Here is a 21,729-nt window from a genome sequence, read left to right as displayed (position 1 = left end):
CACTTCTTCTTTATCCAGTCATCTGTCGATGAATATTTAGGCTGTTTCCATGTCTTGGCTACTGTAAATAGTGCTGCTATGAACATTGGGGTGCAGGTGTCTTTTTGAAGTAGGGTTCCTTCTGGATATATGCCCAGGGGTGGGATTCCTGGGTCATATGGTAAGTCTCTTCCTAGTCTTTTGAGGAATCTCCATACTGTTTTCCACAGTGGCTGCACCAAACTGCACTCCCACCAGCAGTGTAGGAGGGTTCCCTTTTCTCCACAGCCTCTCCAGCATTTGTTATTTGTGGACTTTTGAATGATAGCCATTCTGAATTGTACATTTTAAATGGGTGAATTGTATGGTAGAGTTATACCTCAATAAAGCTGTTTAGAAAGAAACAAAAAGAAAACTCAGTTTTGTAACTTTACTGAATTAAAGTATAAGATACTACAGAAACTCTCTAATAATAACCTTTCCTTGGAGTAAAACATCAGAACTTAAAGAGAGGCAGAGGGAACAATTTAACATTTATTCATTCACTTCAAAAAAAAGGAATGAGAAGGATGTGTAATGAAGTCTTGATTCAAGCCTCATGTGGACTATTTCAGCAATCTTCCAATGAGTCTTGCTGATTCAGACTTGTCCCCCTACCTCAATTCCAACTTCTACAATATCGACAAGGTGATCTTTCTAAACCAAAACCAATCATATACTCTTTAAACTCTTCAGTGACTTTCCATTTAGAACAAAGTCCAAGTCTTCAGCATGGTGAACAACACCCTTTATTACTTGACCCCTGCCTAACTCTGCAACCTAATTGCTTGCACCATTTTCTCTTTACATGATCTGCTCCAACTATGCTGGACTGCTTTTGGTTTCCCAGACTAAGAAGGAGTTTTCACATCTCTGGGCCCTGGTACATATTTCTTCTCTCTGATTTTCCTTTCTACCTTCCAACATGTTTCCTGACTGGCAACCACATATCTTAAAGACTCAGCTTCAATCTTTCATTTTCAGTTAATCTTTCCTGACAATATGTCACCTCCAATAGAATTGACCAGCCCCTCTTCTCTTTCCCATTATAGCTGGTATTCCTATCAAAGCACCTGGAACACTTTCTTGCATGAACTATTTTAGATATCTGTATCTCCTTACTAAATAATAAGATCATTAAAGTTAGGAATGTAGACATTTCCATTCGTTGAACTTCTGACATATTGTCTGAAACCATAGTACATAGTCAACATATGTCTATTTAATAAGTGAATATTTGAATGTACAACTGAATTAATAAATCAATAGATGAAGCAATTTAAACTACTATGAATAAATCAATCAATGAATTAATCAATAGATCAAGTATTGTGAATTTTCTGGAAATTTGACTTCTGCATAGAGTTTACTGCCCCCCTAAGCTATGCTGAATCAATAGACTTGCATCATCATGTTCCTCCTCAGGAGCCTATAATGTTTCTGACCCGAATACATCAGATGATCACATGATAAATAACATCCATAATACTAATTGCCTTTTGTTGAGTGTTTATTATATTCTAGCCACATTGCTTATCACTTTACATATAAATTGTTCTATCTCCTTAAACCTATTTGTTAATCTACAAAATTAAGATTTTATTATGTATTTCATATTGTGAAGGTAAATGAGCTAATATATATCTGTGGATATATATTCCCCACCAAAGAAAATCAGATAAGACATCGTGTGTATTATCTGAAATTTAGCCTTATCCTGAAATCTACAGATTTGCTCTGATTCCATTCAAACCTTTAAAATAACTCCATGAACTTGTATATTTCTTTATCTTCAAGTGTCTTTTGTATTCAGTATGTAATTTGGTCCTTACATCACTCATATGCAATACTTAGAGCTGGGATTATTGTAAATAGAATAGATATATAGACTTACTATAATAATGAAGCAAATTTGCTTTATTATTCAAGCAAGTCAAGACTAGAACCCAGATCTCCCCACAAGCCATTTGCATTTTTATATTGGGTTCATTTATGATAAAGTCTTAAATTGGTGTCATTTAGATGAGCACATTTGGTGCAACTCTCTTGTGTGAAACTCATAAAACGTTTTTGAAATTAAATCCCACTGCTTGGCTTCTTTTTGCACAGAACTTTTCTTTTTTCCATTGTTTTTAAGCCTTCAAAATTTCTCCACTCTCGTCTTGAGGAAGCGTTCTACATTTTCCCCATTGTTTACAATTAGTATGTCATTATAGGGATGGAAGTTTCAGATGAAGTTAACTGCCAAGTCTGCCAACTTCTTAACAATGCCCAGTGTGGCATCTTTGGGGGTTTGTAAAAAAAATAAATTTTAATTGCTCAACTTTGAGCAATGCACTAAGGCTAATCATGCCTCCTGAGCCTGGAGGAATCTCTCAGATACAAAGCTGTTAGAAGTGTTCTCTAATTTCCTTTATGTACTCTTCAAAAGTTAAGACCCTAGACCCTTAGTAGTCACACCACAGCCCTTTCCTTTAATATGTTTCAAATGGAAAATATTTGAATTTGGGAGGAAGGATTGATTTTACAGTACTTAGTCTGAGCCACCTCTAGAAAGAGGCATTCATTGATTCATTCTTTATTTCAACAAATATTTACAGGGTATCTGCTATATCCTAGGACCTGCTGGAGCTGGGATAAAGCATTTGATAATCTTACTGTGTGTCACATTAATTAAGTTTCCCTTCCTTTATTCTAACCTTACAGCTTGCATTGTTTCCAATGTATTGTCATAAGCAATGTGGGACATTTTTCTCAAACTTTACTTTATATTTTCCAATCTGATATTCACAGATATTTTCAAAACTAAACAAGTGTTATGGGTTCCCTTTAGTGATCATTCTGTAAGGTGTTTTTATTATATTTCTTCTTTTTATTCCTAGTTTTCAAAGGCATGTTCTTGTCTTTGTATTTGACAGCAAGGGCCACATTGGTCTATACAGAGACCCACTTGGATACCATGCAATTACAAGAAATAAGTACTTACTATGAAATGTGAAAAAGAAATAAGAAGAGATGTACTGTTTGTGATCAATCCAAAGCATCACAGCTGGGAAGAATAGCTTTTCAATTGAGGATAAGCACATTGTTTTTCAATGTTGAAACAAATTTCCTTATAAATCTGTTCAAAGACTATTATGAGGTGTTTGACTGGTCAGTACTCTCCAGAATATCATCTCCCTTTTTTCTGCTAATCCATGGCTTAGGTCTACCTTATAACATAAGAGAAAGGGATAAGGCAGAATTGTCACTTGCTAAATGAAGAATATAGGTTTGTGCATAACTCCAGACAGACACCCAAGGGCTATGATAAGGAATTGCCTATACTACAGTTAGCTCTTTGAAATCTGCTATGTACTCTCTCTTTTGCTTGTCTACTCATTAAGGATCTTGCAAGAGTATACCAGAAGCAAAGTTACTGAAGATGTCTTCTACTAGTCATAATCTTTCCAAAACAGAGAAATGTAGTCCCACCAGCTTAGTCCCCAGCTTCTGTCTCTTTGCTATTGTTCACAGTAACACCTGCTATTCAGTCTTCTAAGACCTTCATCTGACTGTTAGGATATATCCCTACACTGATCTATATAATCCACAAATGTTTCCCTTCTTACATTAACCCAGATCTTTCCTGCCACCTTTTTACTAGATCTTAACATAACTCTCCTAGTTGTCTTCCATATACAAGAAAGATATTTATGATCCACTATCAAAAAAGAATGCTTCGAACAGTTTATCTAGAACAAAGGATGTCACAACTGGGATGAGCCTTAGAAATGATCTGTACAGTAAAAGAAACTGAACCCCAGAAAGTTGAAGTGACTTCTCCAAAGTCAGACAGCTTGTAAGTTGTCCTCTCTCTTGTTATGTCCTTCCTTCTAATTTGAGAAATGACACATTAGGGATGTATTTAGTGATCATAAAGTTGACTGAAGTTAAGTACTCTCATGAGAACTAATTCTTTATTCTAAATATTGCTGTTTTCTAATTAGCAGGGAAACAAGCTTCAGCTAAACCTAGATGTCTTAATAAAGTGGTACCAATATCATGTCACTCTGAGTTACCCAAAGACCTTAACAAAATTCTGCCGAGTGCCAGATTTAAGGCCTCCGTCTTCAAAGCAAACATCGAGCAAAAGACTATATGGATAATTTCTTAAAAGTCAGTGACTTAAGAGTGATAATCCCTGAGTTTTCTATCCATTTGTGTCTCTAATTAATTGTGTGACCTTATAGTCAATTCATTTTATTTCTTTAGGCCATAATTTTTTAATTTATAAAATATAGGTACAAATTTATGAGAATGCATTTGGAAAAGCAAAAATAGCTAATATACTAATATTTATTGAAACTTACCATGTGCCAGGCACAATTCTAAGCATTTTACATGTCTTTACTCATTTCCTATAAAAGGAAAATTTGGCTCAGATTATTTGGATTACTTTAACAAGGTCACATAGTAAGCCCCTGAGTACACAGCCATAACCACTATCTCAGACTGCTTCCCACAATTCTATCTTGTATCTACTGACATTACCATAAAAAGTGTTACAGAAGTAGAAAAACAATTATCTCAGGCTACCTCTGATATAACTGAAGAGTCGGATAACATAGAGTACCAGACAACAAAATAGGCAACAAAAGAGCCAAAAACTAAGCTGAGTGTTGAAAGATGGATTAGGTGGGATTTTTCTTTCCAAGTTGGTAGAACATCAGGACCATCGGTGGAGAAAGAATGGGAGTGAGCATTCATGGAGCAATGAAGAAATTAATCTGACCCAAGAAAAGAACTCGTTGAGAAGTCATGGGAGACAGAAGTGGATGTGGGAATCAATAATAAATATCACCATGTAGTTTGTCTGCATAGCACTTACCACAGGTACACATTTATATTTTTGACTGTTTGGTTAAGGTCAGTTTCCCCTACCAGATAGCTCCATGAAAGTGGGAATTGTGTCTGGATTTTTTTCTCCATTGTATCCTCAAAGCTAAGCACATTGCCTGACACATGATGGGTGCTCATTAAGTATTTGTAGAATAAATGTATTAATGTGTAAATGAATGAACGAATGAATGTTAAATGATAGATGAGGAACTGCCATAGTTAACCTCGTATGTCAGATGAAGGAATACAGACTTGATGCAGTTGAGAAAAGAGCCCATGGAAGCTGTTTGAGCAGGCAGGAGTTGTGGAAGTGGGAATGGAAAAGCAAACATAAAGTTATTTCAACCTGGGAATCAATAACACATGCACTCTCTGTTGTGCACTCTCTATCCTGGCTATCCCCTGATAGACATTTCTCTACCAGCTGAAGGCTCTGTCAAGATACCAATTTAATACAGAAAGAATGTGAAGAGACTATAGACCAAAATAAAAAAGAATTATTTCTTAGTTCTCTGGAAAGCCCAACAGTGGTATACAAAAGTCTCATGGTCTCAGAAGTCTTTATCTTTCTTTTTATATTTTCCCTACTTGAAATACCTTTTTTTTCTCTTTTTTTCCCAAACAGCTCTGGTTTGGCAAAATTTAATTGCCTGTTTGGGATGAGGTCCCTGAAGTTCTCAGAAGTTAATTATTTCTTTCTAGTGAAGATCAGAAACTTTGAACTGTACTCGAGATAAATGGTCTGGTGGCACTTTGGAACTTCAGATATTTAAGTTACTGACCAGCTCTTCAACTTACTCCCTGCATTTGGAATTGAATCTGGAACAGAACTGGACCCCAGACATCACAAGTAAGCTGAGGATGTAGGATTTATAGATTTAGTTCAATACAAAATATGCTTCCAGAGATAGGGTTCTGATGACAGCTTCCAGGTTAACATATAGATCAATGGATTTTAAATCTAGATGGAGAGAAGGGGAGAAATGGCACAATTTTTAAAAAACCAAACTTCTCAATGAAAGGCAGGTTCTGGTAGTTATACTTTCTAAACAAGTGAGGGGTAACCAAATGGCTTTTGGACTTCAACTCCAGTATAATGCCTTTGAAATACCTGGTTCTATTGTCCAGCCTTAGTGGGTAGAGTAACTGTCATTAGGTATTTTTGCTGACAGAGGGATGCTCAGGACCTCGTAGTCTTCAGGTTGTATACTTTCACACTCCAGCACTGGAAATAGGTAGTAGGGAAAGAATGGGAAACTGGGTAGGGTATGCACAGAGCCCAGGACATCTCCTTGAAGTTATCCAATTTAGTTTAAAGCACTGGGTGTAGCAGGTTTTGTTATCATTATCCTCTTTTTAAAGAAATTGACAATTTGTTTTAATTGTGTTCCAGTTCGTCAAGGTAAGATAATGGATAAATATTGCCAAGAGGCAAAAGATGTGTAATCTACCTGGTCAAAAATTGAAATAACCTTAGTATCTTGATGCAGAGCATTCAAATGACCTCAGTCCTCCTTATATTACAACTTTTCTAGGGGAGATAGAGCAAGGATGTACATGGGTCAAAGCTCAGTGAAAGAAATGTCTGCTTAAGGAATTAAATAATTTAATTAGGTACCACCATCAAGGGCTGTACATCAAAGGTTTTGGCAATTGTAACTTGACCTAATCCAAAAAAAATTTTTTTTCTTCAGAGGTTTCCAGGCATTTGGGAATTTAAGAAGGTGGGAAGTCTTTTTAAATTTCACCAGGAGAGTTTGCAAGGAGATCATCAGTGTTTGAAACCTGAGCCAGTAACAAGAAAAGTCTTCAGTTTCTTTCTTCCCCTCCTACTTTTTTTTTCCTAACCATTTATCAGACATAAGCAACCTCCTGGAAGGCAAGGGGCAGCCATTAGTTGAAAGAAAAGTTAGACTACTTAAGTGATTACAGGCAACAAGACTAAGATGGAAAACATTCTGGGCCCAGTTTGCCAGGAATCTTTTTTTTTTTTTTTTTGGAGGGGGGGAGGTAAGTATGTTTGTTTGTTTGTTTATTTATTTTTAGAGATGGTAGTGGGGATTGAACCCAGGACCCTGTGCTTGCTGAGCAAGCACTCTACCACTTGCTATACCCTACCCCTGCCAGGAATCATTTAATGATAATTCTAAGATGAGACAATCAGCACCATCTTTAGAGAGTAGGACCCAGACTAAATGAAAAATAGATCCCTCTATTTAGATGCTGAGTAGTCTTTAAGTGTGAAAGGGAAGTTGTCATCAATTTTAGTTCTATAGGTCCAAACACAGTACTAATGGAAGCAAGCTCACCGGTTCAATCCCAATTTCTATTAGTAAGCTTAACACCATTTAAAAACAAGTCTTCCCACTGCCATAGACTGGTCACCAATTTTGAGTCAAATAACTTATCAATTTATTCATTTAGGCTCATGAAAGACCAAGGGATAGACTCTATAAACCCTACCTCAATACTGGAAAAACAAAATACATCCTCATTAGGAATGATAGTTTCACATAATGAAGGAAAGCATTTATTTATCAGTATTTAATACTTAACAGTAAAATCAGTGTGTTTTATAGAGTTCTTGGAGCAACAGAGACATTTAAATGGCATAATAATCAGCTGTCTACTTCTACATAAAACCAGCTCATCCTCCCATCTGCAGCGTGTCCATCATCTTTCTAGGTTTTACACTATGAATGGCCCATCTACAGATAATTGGGAGTTAAATATAGAGCACTCAAAAAAATTTAAGGTATGACTGTACTAACTTAAAATATAACAGGCTTCGGGGCATTGTTTCATATAGCCATGTGACTCTCATCTTTCTGCATTTTCCCTCTGTGGAGATGATTACCTAAATTTTAACTTGGGAAAGTGGAAGCAATGCAAGGGAAGACTTCTTTCTCAGGGTACCATGATAAATGAAGGCAGAATCAGCATTAGGTCTCTCAGGCTCTGAGGACACTCCTGTGAAGGCAAGTCACCATCTTCTCCCTCCCTTATATGTGTTTGCCACTTCACAAGTGGCATACACTTTCACATCCATGAATTTACCATTCTTAGCAAGTCTGAGAGGCTGAACAAAATGGAGAACTAGACACAGGGATAGATTACTTGAACTCTAGGACAGGGAAGTGGGAGAGTTATAGAATCTTCTTTGCTAAAGACTTTTAAGAATGAGCGAGTCTCCCATTTCAAAGATGGTTAAAGAAACTCCATCCCTTAGTAAGCCTCTTCTCTAGCTCATGTGCTTCTCCAACAGTGGGAGAAAGTGTAGTAGATTCCTTATATTCTGAGGATTGTTAAGTTTTGATTTGTCTTGTTTTCATTTTTATCGAGGGAAATCAGAGAATCCCAGCATGTTATAGCTAAAAGAGCTCTTAGAGATCACTTAGTTTAACTAGATTGCAAATAAAAATTTAGGCCAGTGAGGGGACTAAACTTATCCAGAGACATAGCTAGTGAGTATCAGATGCTTCAAGGAAGGAATTAGAAAGAGAAAGGAGAGTTACTCTCATGAAGGAGATGGTGCTTGGCATATAAACAGCAATATCTACGTAAGAGTCAGATGAAAAAAGAAAGGTTGTCTCTCAATGTAGAACAGCTAAAGAGTTCCATTCACACATTTGTTCAGCAAATAATTTTTAAGCATCTTCCATACATCAGGCACTATTCTAGGTTTGGGGCATACATCAGTGAACTAAGCACACAAAATTCCCTGACTTCATTGAGCATACATTCTAGTTGGGATAGACAATCAGTAAACATAATTAATAGATAAAATATACAATGTGTTATAAGCAATAATTCTAAGGAGAAAAATAATGTAAGAAAGGGAGATACAACGTGCCAGGGGTTAAAGATGAACTTTTAGACAGGGTGACCAAAGAACTCACTAAAAAGATGCCTTGTAAGGACTTAAGGGAAATGAGAAGGTAAGCCACGCAGGGGTCTATCTCGTTTTCAGAAATATTCAGTAGCAAGATCAAAGAGAACAAAGACCCTGAGAAAGGGATGGTCTATGAGTGTTTAAGGAACAGTGAGGAGGCCAGTGTGATTGGAGCAAAGTGAGCAAGGAAAAGAGTAGTATGAACTGGGGTCAGAGAAGTAAAGGGGAAGCAAACCATGTAGAGCTTGATAGGTCATATTAAGGAGATTAGTGTTTAATCAGTTTGAAATGGGAAACTATTGAAATTTTTTAATGGAAGAATGACCTGATCCAACTTACAATTTAACTGAATCATCTGAACTGAATGGGGACAAAGCCAGAAACAGAGAAACCAATAAGGAAGGTATTGACAAAATCCAGGTAAGTGATGACAATGATTTGGAATAAAAGATGGTAATGCAGGTGGCAAGAGGAGTAGTTAGATTCTGGATAATATCTGTGACTTCCCAGGACTTTTTAAATTCATTTATTCATTCAATATCTATTGGATCCTTATTATGCCTTAGGCACTGTTCTAGGTACTAGGGTTAAGCCAGTAAACAAAGCAGACAAGGTTCTGTCCTCGATAAATTTATATTTGAGTGGAAGACAAGTAATCGAGTAATAAGCAAGTAACCAAATGATTAATGTAGTTTCAGATATTAGAATATTCTATAAGAAAAATTAAGCAGAATGAAGGGAAAGAGAGTGGTGAGGGTGGGAAGACAGTGGGTTTTCAGGTAGTGTGGTCATTCAAGCCCTCTCCTTACCACTCACACTTTAAGAAACATCACATTAGATGTTCACATTCTTGACTAGGGCTCAGCAATCACACCACGGAAAACATCAGAGAAGCTATAAATGTAACTCCAACCAGGAATATGAGCAGAGGATTTTCACAGACCTCAAGGGTACCATGAAATACTGTGTTTACATATCAGTTCAGATCAAAGAAGTACTTGGCAGAACTCTATGACAAACACTGTGGTAGATACTAGCACAATGGGAAAATGGAAGCATGAACATCTTGGAGTGATAGACAGGCATAAGATTAGGCAATATTTTAGTTAAGATTGTCAGAAGGTATCCTCTTGGTGAAGATTAGTAATGCAAGCTGACAGAGGTTCAACCATCACTATGAATGAGTTATCTTGGAAAATGGAGAACAAGTGAGAGAAGCAGGAAGATGCCCTCCTTTTCCTTCTTCTTACTTGGAAAAATGATACAAAAAGGCATCTGGTGGAAGTGGGTTGGAGAACTTTTCATATAACCATATCAAAAGGATGGGGAATTTGCTGTTTTCCAGGGAAGAGGGTAGTTTTTAGTTTTGTCACTGTTCCCATTATAGATACCCCATTTGTATTCCTTTATCTTTTGAGAAGGACAAAGAGAAAGATCCTGTACACCCTAATTATTTCCACCTTTCTCACACTGTCCCTCCATCTTTATTCTCATTCTCTCAGGTAAAATTAGTCAACGACATTGGCACCCATCCATTGAATAGTGGCAAGTGGGAAGAATGGCCATGGACAATGCTACAGCAATATTTGAGTTTCTCCTTATTGGAATTTCTGACTATCCTGAGTGGAGAGTTATATTTTTCACCTTGGTGCTGATAACTTACCTCAGCACATTGTTGGGGAATGGACTTATCATCTTTCTTATCCACATTGACTCCCACCTCCACACTCCAATGTACTTCTTCCTTAGTAACCTGTCTTTCTTAGACCTTTGCTATGGAACAGTCTCCATGCTACAGACCTTGGTGCATTGTTTCTCTACCCATCCCTACATCTCTTACCCACGATGTTTGACCCAAATTAGTGTCTCCTTGGTCTTGGCCACAGCAGACTGTCTCCTACTGGCTGTCATGGCCTATGACCGTGTGGTTGCTATCAGCAATCTGCTGCGCTATTCTGTGGTTATGAATGGCCCAATGTGTGTCTGGCTAGCTGCTACTTCATGGGGGGCATCATTTTGTGCTCACTGCCATGCTCATCTTAACCTTGAAGCTTCACTTTTGTGGGGATAGTGTCATCAACCATTTTGTTTGTGAGATACTCTCCCTCCTTAAGCTGGCCTGTTCTGACACCAGCCTTAATGAGCTTATGATCCTCATCACGGGTATTTTCACCCTGCTCTTACCCTTTGGGTTTGTTCTCCTCTCCTATGTTCGAATTGTTGCTATTGTCCTAAGGATTCACTCATCCCAGGGTAGGATCAAGGCATTCTCTACCTGTGGTTCTCATTTGACTGTGGTAGCAATCTTCTATGGAGAAGCCATTTCCACGTATATGAAACCACAATCCAAGTCATCCCCTGACCAGGACAAGTTTATCTCAGTGTTTTATGGGGCTTTGACACCCATGCTGAACCCCCTAATATATAGCCTGAGAAATAAGGATGTTAAGGGGGCAATGAGGAAAGTTATGGCAAAAAGGGCATAAGCCTTCTTTGCTACTAAACTTGTACAGTAACATTCAGCTGCATCTTCAGTGATGGTAAAAATCATTTAAAAGGTCTGACTTTACCCTTGGTAGAGTAGGTGATTGTCATACAAAAAGGTTCAGGAAGTGCTCCCACCCAAAAATATTATTGCTATTAAGACTTGAATTTCCTTTACAGGCATTATTTTCACTCTTTCTTTATGTATAACATGTTAGTGGTGACCCATTAAGTTACTCAACTTCAGGTAAATAAATTTATCAGAATCATTTCCTCACTAACAGAAGAGACCTAAGCAGTAAGAGAATCTCCTATGACTGTTAGCAGGAAGCAAGGCATAAATGAAATTGGAAAATAGGACAAAGAAAGGTGTAATAAAAAGCCAGAAGGCAAATGTCAGAAATATTATAACTTTGAATGACATTCTCCAGGAGCACCCATGTTGCTGCAAATGGCGTTATGTTGTCGGTTTTTATGGCTGAGTAGTATTCCATTGTATAAATATAACACTTCTTCTTTATCCAGTCACCTGTTGATAGACATTTAGGCTGTTTCCATGTTTTGGCTATTGTAAATAGTGCTGCTATGAACGTTGGGGTGCAGGTGTCATCCTGAAGTAGGGCTCCTTCTGGATATATGCCCAGGAGTGGGATTCCTGGGTCATATGGTAAGTCTCTTCCTAGTCTTTTGAGGAATCTCCACACTGTTTTCCATAGTGGCTGCACCAAACTGCATTCCCATCAGCAGTGTAGGAGGGTTCCCCTTTCTCCACAGCCTCTCCAGCATTTCACATTTGTGGACTTTTGAATGACGGCCATTCTGACTGGTGTGAGGTGATACCTCATTGTAGTTTTGATTTGCATTTCTCTGATAATTAGTGATGTTGAGCATTTTTTTTCATGTGCCTTTTGATCATTTGTATGTCTTCCTTGGAGAATTGTTTGATTAGGTCTTCTGCCCATTTTTGGATTGGGTTGTTTATTTTTTTCTTATTGAAAAAAAAGCTCTTATATGAGCTGCTTATATATTCTGGAGATCAAGCCTTTGTCGGTTTCATTTGCAAAAATTTTCTCCCATTCCATAGGCTGTCTTCTTGTTTTACTTATGGTTTCCTTTGCTGTGCAGCAGCTTGTAAGTTTCATTAGGTCCCATTTGTTTATTCTTGCTTTTATTTCTACTAGGAGAAAATTTTTGAAATGTATGTTTTGCCTATGTTTTCCTCTAGGAGGTTTATTGTATCTTGTCTTATGTTTAAGTCTTTGATCCATTTTGAGTTGATTTTTGTATATGGTATAAGGGAGTGTTCTAGCTTCAGTGTTTTACATGCTGCTGTCCAGTTTTCCCAATACCATTTGCTGAAGAGACTGTCTTTATTCCATTGTATATTCTTGCCTCCTTTGTTGAAGATGAGTAGTGAAGTAAGCCAGAAAGAGAAAGAAAAATACCATATGATATCGCTCATATGTGGAATCTAGAAAACAAAAACAAAAACAAACAAAGAAACAAAAACAAAGCGTAAATACAGGACAGAAATAGACTCATAGACAGAAAATACAGACTTGTGGTTGCCAGGGGGACGGAGGGTGGGAAGGGATAGACTGGGATTTCAAAATTGTAGAATAGATAAACAAGATTACACTGTATAGCACAGGGAAATATACACAAAATGTTATGATAACTCACAGAGAAAAAAATGTGACAATGAGTGTGTATATGTCCATGAATGACTGAAAAATTGTGCTGAACACTGGAATTTGACACATTGTAAAACGATTATAAATCAATAAAAAGTGTTAAAAAAATGTTATAACTTTACTGGGAGCAAGCTGTGTTGTGAAAGCACAATTTTCTTAATCCACTTAATGTCAGAATCATGAGCAAATTGTATCATAGCCATTTCCTATGTTTGTGTAGAGTGTTTCATTTTTTTCTAAACTTTCAAATCTTTTATTTTATTTTATGTCACTAATATCTCTAGGAAATTGGTAAGGAAGACACCATAACCCACTCCCCTCATGTTAATAATGAGAAAACTGAGGCCCAGAAAAGGAGTTGACACTTGTCTAAAGTCATACATAATTGGTAGTAGAATAAAAATTAGAATTCAGATATGCCACCTATGAACTTTTTATATTGTCTATTAAATTATTTGGAATTATAAAATTATAAATGCAGCTAACATTTATTGAGCATTTACTATATGCTGGGTACTGAGCTAAGCTCTGTACATCCATTTTCACATAAAATTCTAACAACAATTCTGTGAAGTACTGCTATTATCAGCCCATATTAGAGAGGAAAACTGAGACTCCTAGAGGTGCAATGATTTGCTCACGGCCGTAGAGCCAATATTTACATTTTTGTCTTACTGATTCCAGATCCCATTCACTGTGTCCAAACTTTAGAGACCTTAGAAATTATTTAATGCAGTTATTTTAATCAATTTTATTCTGATATAATTTATGTACAACAAACTTTATCTAATTATAATGTGAAAATTTATGAATTTTGAGAGATGCCCACAGAACCAGCACCACTATCAAGATACCTAACCATTTCATTACCTCTAAAAGCTTCCTTGTGCCCTTTTGTAGTCCACCTCTTTCTCCACCTCCAACCCCTGGCAACCACTGATGTGATTTTTTTTCACTATATCTTAGTTTTGATTTTCTAGAATCGATTATAAGTGGAATCATACCGCATACCCTCTTCTGTGTATGGCTTCTCTTATTCACCATGCTTTTGAGATTCGTCCATGTTGTTGCATGTATCAGTAGTTTGTTCCTTTTTATTTCTGAATAATATTCCATTGTACAAATGTATCACATTTTTAAAACTGCATTCGTTGTTAGTGAACATAATGCAGTGGTTTTTTTTTTTTTAAACTTTAGTTCACATAATCTTATGGTACCTGGAGCCTGTCAATGGAGGTGAAATTTTCTGTTAACAAATTCACTTGAATATGGAGTTCTGAAAATAAAAACTTTTGGCAAACAATGATCAACACGGATTTCTCATTTTAGACAGGGAATCAAAGGCTCAGTGTAAATTTCCCTGAGTGTAAATTTCCCAAGATCGTGAAATATTTTGGAGGCAGATCTAAGGCTAAGACCCAGATATCCTGTCTCCTGATCTCACTTTACTTTGGGAAATTCCACCAAACGTGATGAAGTCACCTCCTAAGAAGCCTGATGGATAACTAGAGATAAATGAGTATTAAAAAACCACAATGCACAGCACCTAGATCTGAAGTAAGGCATTACTGAGCAAGCAGATATTCAGTGCACTCATCAGACACTGACTGCTGGAAGTTGATGTGACATTGTTTGGTACTGCAAAGAGAGTACCAGACATACAAGGATCCTGTATCATATGTCTATTCACTAAATGAAAAAAAAAAGGAGAATGAATAAACAACTTACTGAAATAGCCTAATTTTCAAATAAATGCAGCATCTATTATATGTTTTTGAAATATTATGGTATTCTTAGCCATGGAAAACATATTTTAATATCAAGAAATTAAAAAAAAATTTAGAAAAAAACTAAAGTGATTTTAAGTCTTTAATTTATTCATTCAACAAATACTAACTTTCTACTTTCAAATAGGCACTAGCTGCTAGTTGCTAGGACAAGTTTCATACTTTATGCAAAATGTTTTTACTATTGAAATAAACATTTCAAATTAACATTGTGAAATAAATTTAAATTAGTAAATCAATAAAATTTTAGAGGAAAAAAACAATAGAGCCTTCAGACAGAGAGAAATTCAGAAATTAGGGGAAATGTTAAGAGTACTTATTTTAATTATCCTGCCTTTCGGGGGAGAAATATTCCACTCTCTATTAGGTCAATTTACAGCTTAAAATGAGAATCATACTTTTGTTAATGGTGCTCCTACTACAAAATGGTAGCTCTGTCACTAGATGCTTTGTCTCTTTATTGACTCATTGGTGCAGGCATAGCCTACAGGCAGAGTGACATAGTGGAATTGGGAGATGGGGCCTGCAGAATTGATTCTGCTACTAACTAGTGGAGTGACCTTAGTTATATCATTCTCTGGCTTTCAAATTTGCTCATCAGTATAATAGGAATATTGTGTTTTGTTACTCAAGGATCTCTCTAGTTCTAACATTCTGCATCTAGGTGTTATTTTATATAGATTTTCTTCCTTTTCTTAGAAAAAATGGAATAATATCATCAATTTACTTTGCAACTTGCTTTTTCCACTTGACAATATATCATGGACATTCCTCCAGATCAATATATATAGATCCATCTGTCTGACTTTAAATGTTAGCTTTGACTGAAAAAGTAGGCACACATAGCAGGTAGTTAACATAGCTATGGTCCTTCCAGCAATAACATTCTGTTTCTAGGCACCTAAACCCCAAAGGCAATCTAATTCAACATTGATATTAATTCATTTAAAATATAAAACTGAATTCTATGAGGGTGTTGTGAAGTGAAATCAATTCCAGATTGTTGAAAACTCCTAAGGTTGATTATCGCTTCTCTGCGTGATCAATCACAGGCATGGTGAGAAGCATTCCACTGTTCATCCCATTCTCAGCAGCTGGGTACTGAAGTTTACCTTGCTTCATTTTGGAAAGCAAATAAAGGTTGGTTTGAAACTGAGATAGTTCGGTCTGAAATTGAGAAGAAAGTTTGCAAGCTGAAAAACAGTCTTCAAATGATTATTTTCCAATAGGGATTGAAGAAAAAGACACCAAGCCCCATTCATAGGATTTGAGATTTCACTTGAGGAGAGGCAGTGAAGTATAACTATTTACAGCATAAGCCCTGGAGCCAAACTTGTTGGATTCAGATCTTTATTCTACCACTTTTCCTTCAGGTCGCTCTCTGTGCTTTGATCTCTTCACCTAAGTGGGCTAGTAGTACATTGACACTACCATAGTGTTCAGATTTTGAATGTGCAGACAGAACCACTTTAGTATATCAAGCAGAAAGGGATTTAATAAAGAGAATTAGAGGCATATGAAGCCTTTGGATGTGCTGTGAGAGGTAAGGTAAAGGAAAGTTGCCAACAACCTCAGACAGCTGAAAGAACTACAGGAATCTTGGGAAATTTTAGAAATATTAGGTAGGGAACTGCTATCAATGATGTCACTGAAGTAGATGTTTCACAGAAGAATACTCAAAGCCACTTAAATATCTGTTTACAAAGTCTATACACCTTTACAATACAGGTGAGAGCTAGAAAGAACGGAGATGGTGTTGAATGTGACTTCATAGATTGGTTATCAGAATAGTATGATTCAATTCATGTAAAACACTTAGAAAAGTGCCTGGTCTATAGTTAGAGAACAATAAACATTAGCTGTCATTGTGATATCTAGATCTTATGAGCCTAAGACGCCAGGAATTGAAATGCCTGCTTGCTTCTTAAATGGTGCATTCCAAGTCTGCTCCCTCACCCATGCATTCAGGTATTTGTACATATATCATTCATTCAATACACAGTTATCAATCGCCTACTATATAGCAGGTACTGTGATATTGCCAAAGATGTAGTGAGAAAAAAGCATATTTGATCCCTCCCCTCAAAGAATGCACTGTCTAAATGGGAGAAAGATATGTACACAAGCAGCATTACTATGTGAATTTATATCTTCCTAGTTCTTAAGATTATAAAGTACTTTACATACTTTACAGTTTATCTTATTCTTGAACATATATTACCTCATATAATCTTCTAAATAATTTAATGACATAAGCAATCAGGTATTATTAATATTATGAAACTGACATTTATAGATGATGAAAAGATTTAGAGAGGTTGTGATATTATCAAGGTCAAGAGTTTGTGACAACTGGGAATAGAATACAATTCTCCTAGACTTATTGTGGTGGTTATTTCTCAGTGTATACAAATATCCAATCATTATGTTTACATTTGAAACTAATATAATGTTATGTGTCAATTATACCTCAATAAAAATTAATTTAAGTTAATTTTAAAAATACAATTCTCCCGATGCCTAGGTGCTCTTTCTGGTAGGAGACTGATGGTTTCAGGGAGTCCTTGGAAAAGAGAAATAGGAAGAAAGTAAGATTGTTTCTGAGCAGAGAAAAGAAAAAACACTATATTTTCAGACTGTCTAAGGTTAAAAACTGACCCTGACATTTATTGGCTATATGACCTTAGGCAACTTCCTGTCTCAATTTCCTCATCTATAAAAGGAAGGCAATCATAGAACTGATCTCTCATATGGTTGTTAAAAGGATTAAATCAGTTGATTTATATAAAATGCTGAGAACTATGGCTGAGATACAGTAAGTCCTCAACAAACATTACCTATTTTTATTATTGTTATTTAAAAATAATAAAAATAAAAAATATTATTATTGAATTATCAATTGATTCAAAAGTAGTTGGTGCTCATCTCACTAGGTGCCTTCTTTCCTCTTTTTTTCCCCACTAGTAATATGCATAGTAACTGTTTCTGGTTAAATGTGAGCAGCAGGTCAAGTACTTTTACAGTACAACATATTGATGGAGTAGGAAAAGCACATGATTAGGCGTCAGGAAGTCTGGATTCTAGTCTGGGTTCTGCCATTAATGAGCTATAAAACTGTAGGCAAATTACTTAAATTCTCTGGACTGAATCTGTCAAACAGGGGGAAATATGTTCCTTAACCTACCTCAGAAGGGTTGAAAGGTCAAATGAGATCATAGATGTTAGATGTTAAAAAGTTAAAAGCACATCACAGTGGGTGGGGGTATAGCTCAGTAGTAAAGTGCACGCTTAACATGCATAAGGTCCTGGGTTTAATCCCCAGTACCTTCATTTAAAAAAAAAGTGGGGGAAAAAAGCACATTACAAATGCTACATGATGATACTTTCATTATCCTCAGAGTAAGGCGCTGAGGATTACATAATCCTCAAGTAATCTTCTTGAGGCTGTGGAGAAAGGGGAACCCTCCTACACTGCTGGTGGGAATGCAGTTTGGTGCAGCCACTGTGGAGAACAGTATCGAGATTCCTCAAAAGACTAGGAATAGACTTACCATATGACCCAGGAATCCCACTCCTGGGCATATATCCAGAAGGAACCCTACTTCAGGATGACACCTGCACCCCAATGTTCATAGCAGCACTATTTAAAATAGCCAAGACATGGAAACAGCCTTCTTCTCAATTTTAACAACCACTTACTCACTGAATCTTACTGATTGTTGCTCTGTAAGGTGTTCCAAATTCATCCCTTCTTCTCTGTCCTCAATGTGTCTGTCCTAGTTCACAGCCTCATCAACCCTTACCAGAATGACTGTTAATAAGCTCTTAACTATTTTTCTCTAGTCCAGACTCTAAATCAGCCATCCAATCAATTTCTCCACAGTGACTTTCTGAAGGGAAAAATCTCATCAAGTTAATCCTTCCTCTACAATTCCACTCCAAGATTAGAAACTTGCAGTGGCTCCCTATTGCTTATAGAATATGTGACATTAATTGAGGCCCCTGCTAACCTCTCTACCCCCTTTTCTACCTCATCTCCACAGACTCCATGATCCAGGAAAACAATTCTTTTTTCTCGAAATTTTTTATGCATATATGCCACTCTATACACTGTTCTCTCTGCCTGAAGTGCCCTTTCTATCTTCTATTCCTGGCAAAACCTCAGTCATCCTTCAAGGGCCAGATTTAATGTTATTTCCTCAGTGAAGCCCTCCCCAGGCTTCATCCCATTCTGTTTAACCCTGGATATGTGACTTAATTCCATTTCTTTTGCTTAATAACACTTTGTTTAACCATAAATTTAACATCTTTTATGTTATTTTATATTTAGTTGTTTTGATGGGTTTATCCCCAATTCGGTCATAAGTTTACTGAAAACAAGAAGTTTGTTTTATTCATCTCTGTCTCCTTAGCATAGTTCTTGGCACAGAGTACATGTACAATAAGAATTGGTTAAATGAATAGGTTTTAAATTATTACTTCTCAAACTATCTGTGGTAAAAGACAGTTGTCTTTTAAGTTTCTAAGCAGTTACAGACATATTTTATGAAATCCAATAAAAATATCATGGCAATGTCAAATCACTTCAAGTTACTGTTTACTCTCAATTCTGTTCTTATCTCATTGCAAACATTTTGAGCAGCACTCAGCTAGACTATTTGCTTAGATGCCTCATTCCTAGCCACTAAAATCTTGAATGTTAAGTTGGAAAGTTTAAGAAGGATACATGTAAAAATAATAATCAAATACACCATATTTAGGTCATAACTGGGCAAGAAATCAATAAAAACAAAACTTATAATTAGGCACATGCACAGGTAAAATAAATCAATGGGACAGTGAATAAGAGGATGCAGGATTATATTTAGACAGTGACAGTTTGTATAGTACCTCAAAATTAATCCAGCAAAGTTTTAGGAAAAAGTGAGATTTCCAGAAACGATTCAAGTCAAAGATGGCTGGGATAGGCTGGGAGAAAAGTGAAGAGGAAGAATAGACCTTGAGTAAACACTGTTTACAAATTTCATTCACATGAATGCTTAACTGAAAGTTTTCCTAGAGTCCTAACAGATAGTGGCCATTCCTCCTTTCCTATTCATTCATTACCTTCTTGAGTCACAGTATTGGGAACCCTCCCAAGAAACACAAAACTCTGAGTAATTACTCCAGAGTTGGTTCTACTCCCTGGTAACTTAAGAATAGAAATGGAGTTGATGGTGTTAGTAAAAATTTTTATCATATTGTCACTAATAAAGAATTGGCATTAGTAGACAAAAGTTACTTGCATTTTAATAACTTAGAAATAACACTCCCAAAAGAATGTGCAGCTTCAATTCAGTAGCAGGATTAAATTGCCTTTTAAGGACCTGTCCCTGAAGTCTCTTCAGTGAAATCACTTCTTTGGAACCAGAATGAATAAACTCAGAAGATAACAGCAGAGAATGTTTAAGATTCTTCTCTCCTTCTCTTGTTCATGTTTTGGACCATTTGGAGTCTTGGTTTCTAAAATGCTGAGCAGAATCAAGACAGAATCCATTGTAAGTACAAGTGAAGAACATAAACCCTGGCAAGGAGGAAAGAAGCCATAGTTGTCTATTGGAACAAATGAACATGTATAAGGGTAGTGGTCAGTCTTGATGTGGATCTCCCAGGATGCACCTGTAACTCACTATCCTTAAAAGACTCCAATACTTCAGTGAGCTAATGATCCTGCAACACATAGGGGATCTATATCAACACGACTGTTAAAGACTTTGGTGTTTTTGTTTTGGGGGGCTTTTTTGCTATTCACGTAAGTAAAATCAATTTGATTCCCCAAATATTCATTCATTCAGTAAGTTCCTGCCATGTGTCAGGAACTGAGACAAGTACTGGAGTTACAGAAACAAATCAAATGCAAATTTTGCTTTTAGAGGGCTCACAGTATAATCTTACCATGTTGTCTTATTTCTGTCCTCATTTATTGAATTCTTTTACCCTCTAGAAAAGATAGACAACCAATGTGGCCACATTGTCACAGGTGCTATTTCCCAAAGGAGGCTTCATTTAAAAATAATAATAGCTAATATGTATATAGCACAAAATCCTATGAGATAGCTACTAACTATAGAATTTTCCCAGTTCTATAATTGAGCAAACTAAGGTGTAAACAAGTCAAGCAAATTATCAATGTCACACAGTGAATTGGTGATGGATCCAGGATTCAAACTTTGATCCAGAATTCATACTTTTAACCAACACTCTACACTGCCTGATATGGATAACAGAAATTCCTGTTTGTAAGCACTATCTATTCCAATAAGTATATTTTGAGCTTCTAAGAGCTTTTTTGAAGAACTCAAAGAACAGGGAAGATACTCCAAACATCCCTTAATGTTAGTATTAAAAATGAAATGAGAATGTAATTCTAAGTGAAGTAAGCCAGAAAGAGAAAGAAAAATACCATATGAGACCACTCATATGTGGAATCTAAAAAAACAAAACAAAACATAAATACAAAACAGAAACAGACTCATAGACATAGAATACAAACTTGTAGTTGCCAAGAGGGCGGGGGGTGGGAAGGGACAGACTGGGATTTCAAAATGTAGAATAGATAAACAAGATTATACTGTGTAGCACAGGGAAATATATATAAGATCTTATTGTAGCTTACAGCGGGAAAAAAATGTGACAATGAATATATATATGTTCATGTATAACTGAAAAATTGTGCTCTACACTGGAATTTGACACAACATTGTGAAATGACCATAACTCAATAAAAAAAGTTTAAAAAAAAGAATAAAAAGAATCCGATTAAAAAAATTAAATAAATAAATAAATAAATAAATAAATAGAAATATGTTTAAATTAAAAATGAAATGAATCCTCCTAGGAACTATGCTCTTATATGGTAATTGGGACCAGGAAGGCCCTCTTTGGAGAAACTGTGAAGAAGTGTGCCCAAAATGTTTCTGAAAGATCAAAAACC

At 36.3% G+C, this 21,729-nt stretch overlaps 1 protein-coding gene across 1 annotated transcript; it reads left to right on the top strand.

The window, feature by feature from the left end:
- The first annotated feature begins 10,272 nt into the window (after nt 1–10,272).
- LOC116150867 (olfactory receptor 13H1-like) lies at nt 10,273–11,277 on the top strand. Its single transcript, XM_031446157.2, is given in 2 exon segments — nt 10,273–10,805; nt 10,807–11,277. Coding segments are annotated over 2 exon segments (927 nt in total). The 5' UTR covers nt 10,273–10,349.
- Nucleotides 11,278–21,729: the final 10,452 nt, after the last annotated feature.

The sequence above is a fragment of the Camelus dromedarius genome, chromosome X (assembly GCF_036321535.1).
Source record: "Camelus dromedarius isolate mCamDro1 chromosome X, mCamDro1.pat, whole genome shotgun sequence".
Lineage (NCBI taxonomy): Eukaryota > Metazoa > Chordata > Mammalia > Artiodactyla > Camelidae > Camelus > Camelus dromedarius.
Note: the sequence above shows the minus strand (reverse complement) of the source record. Positions and strands in the feature narration are given on the sequence as shown.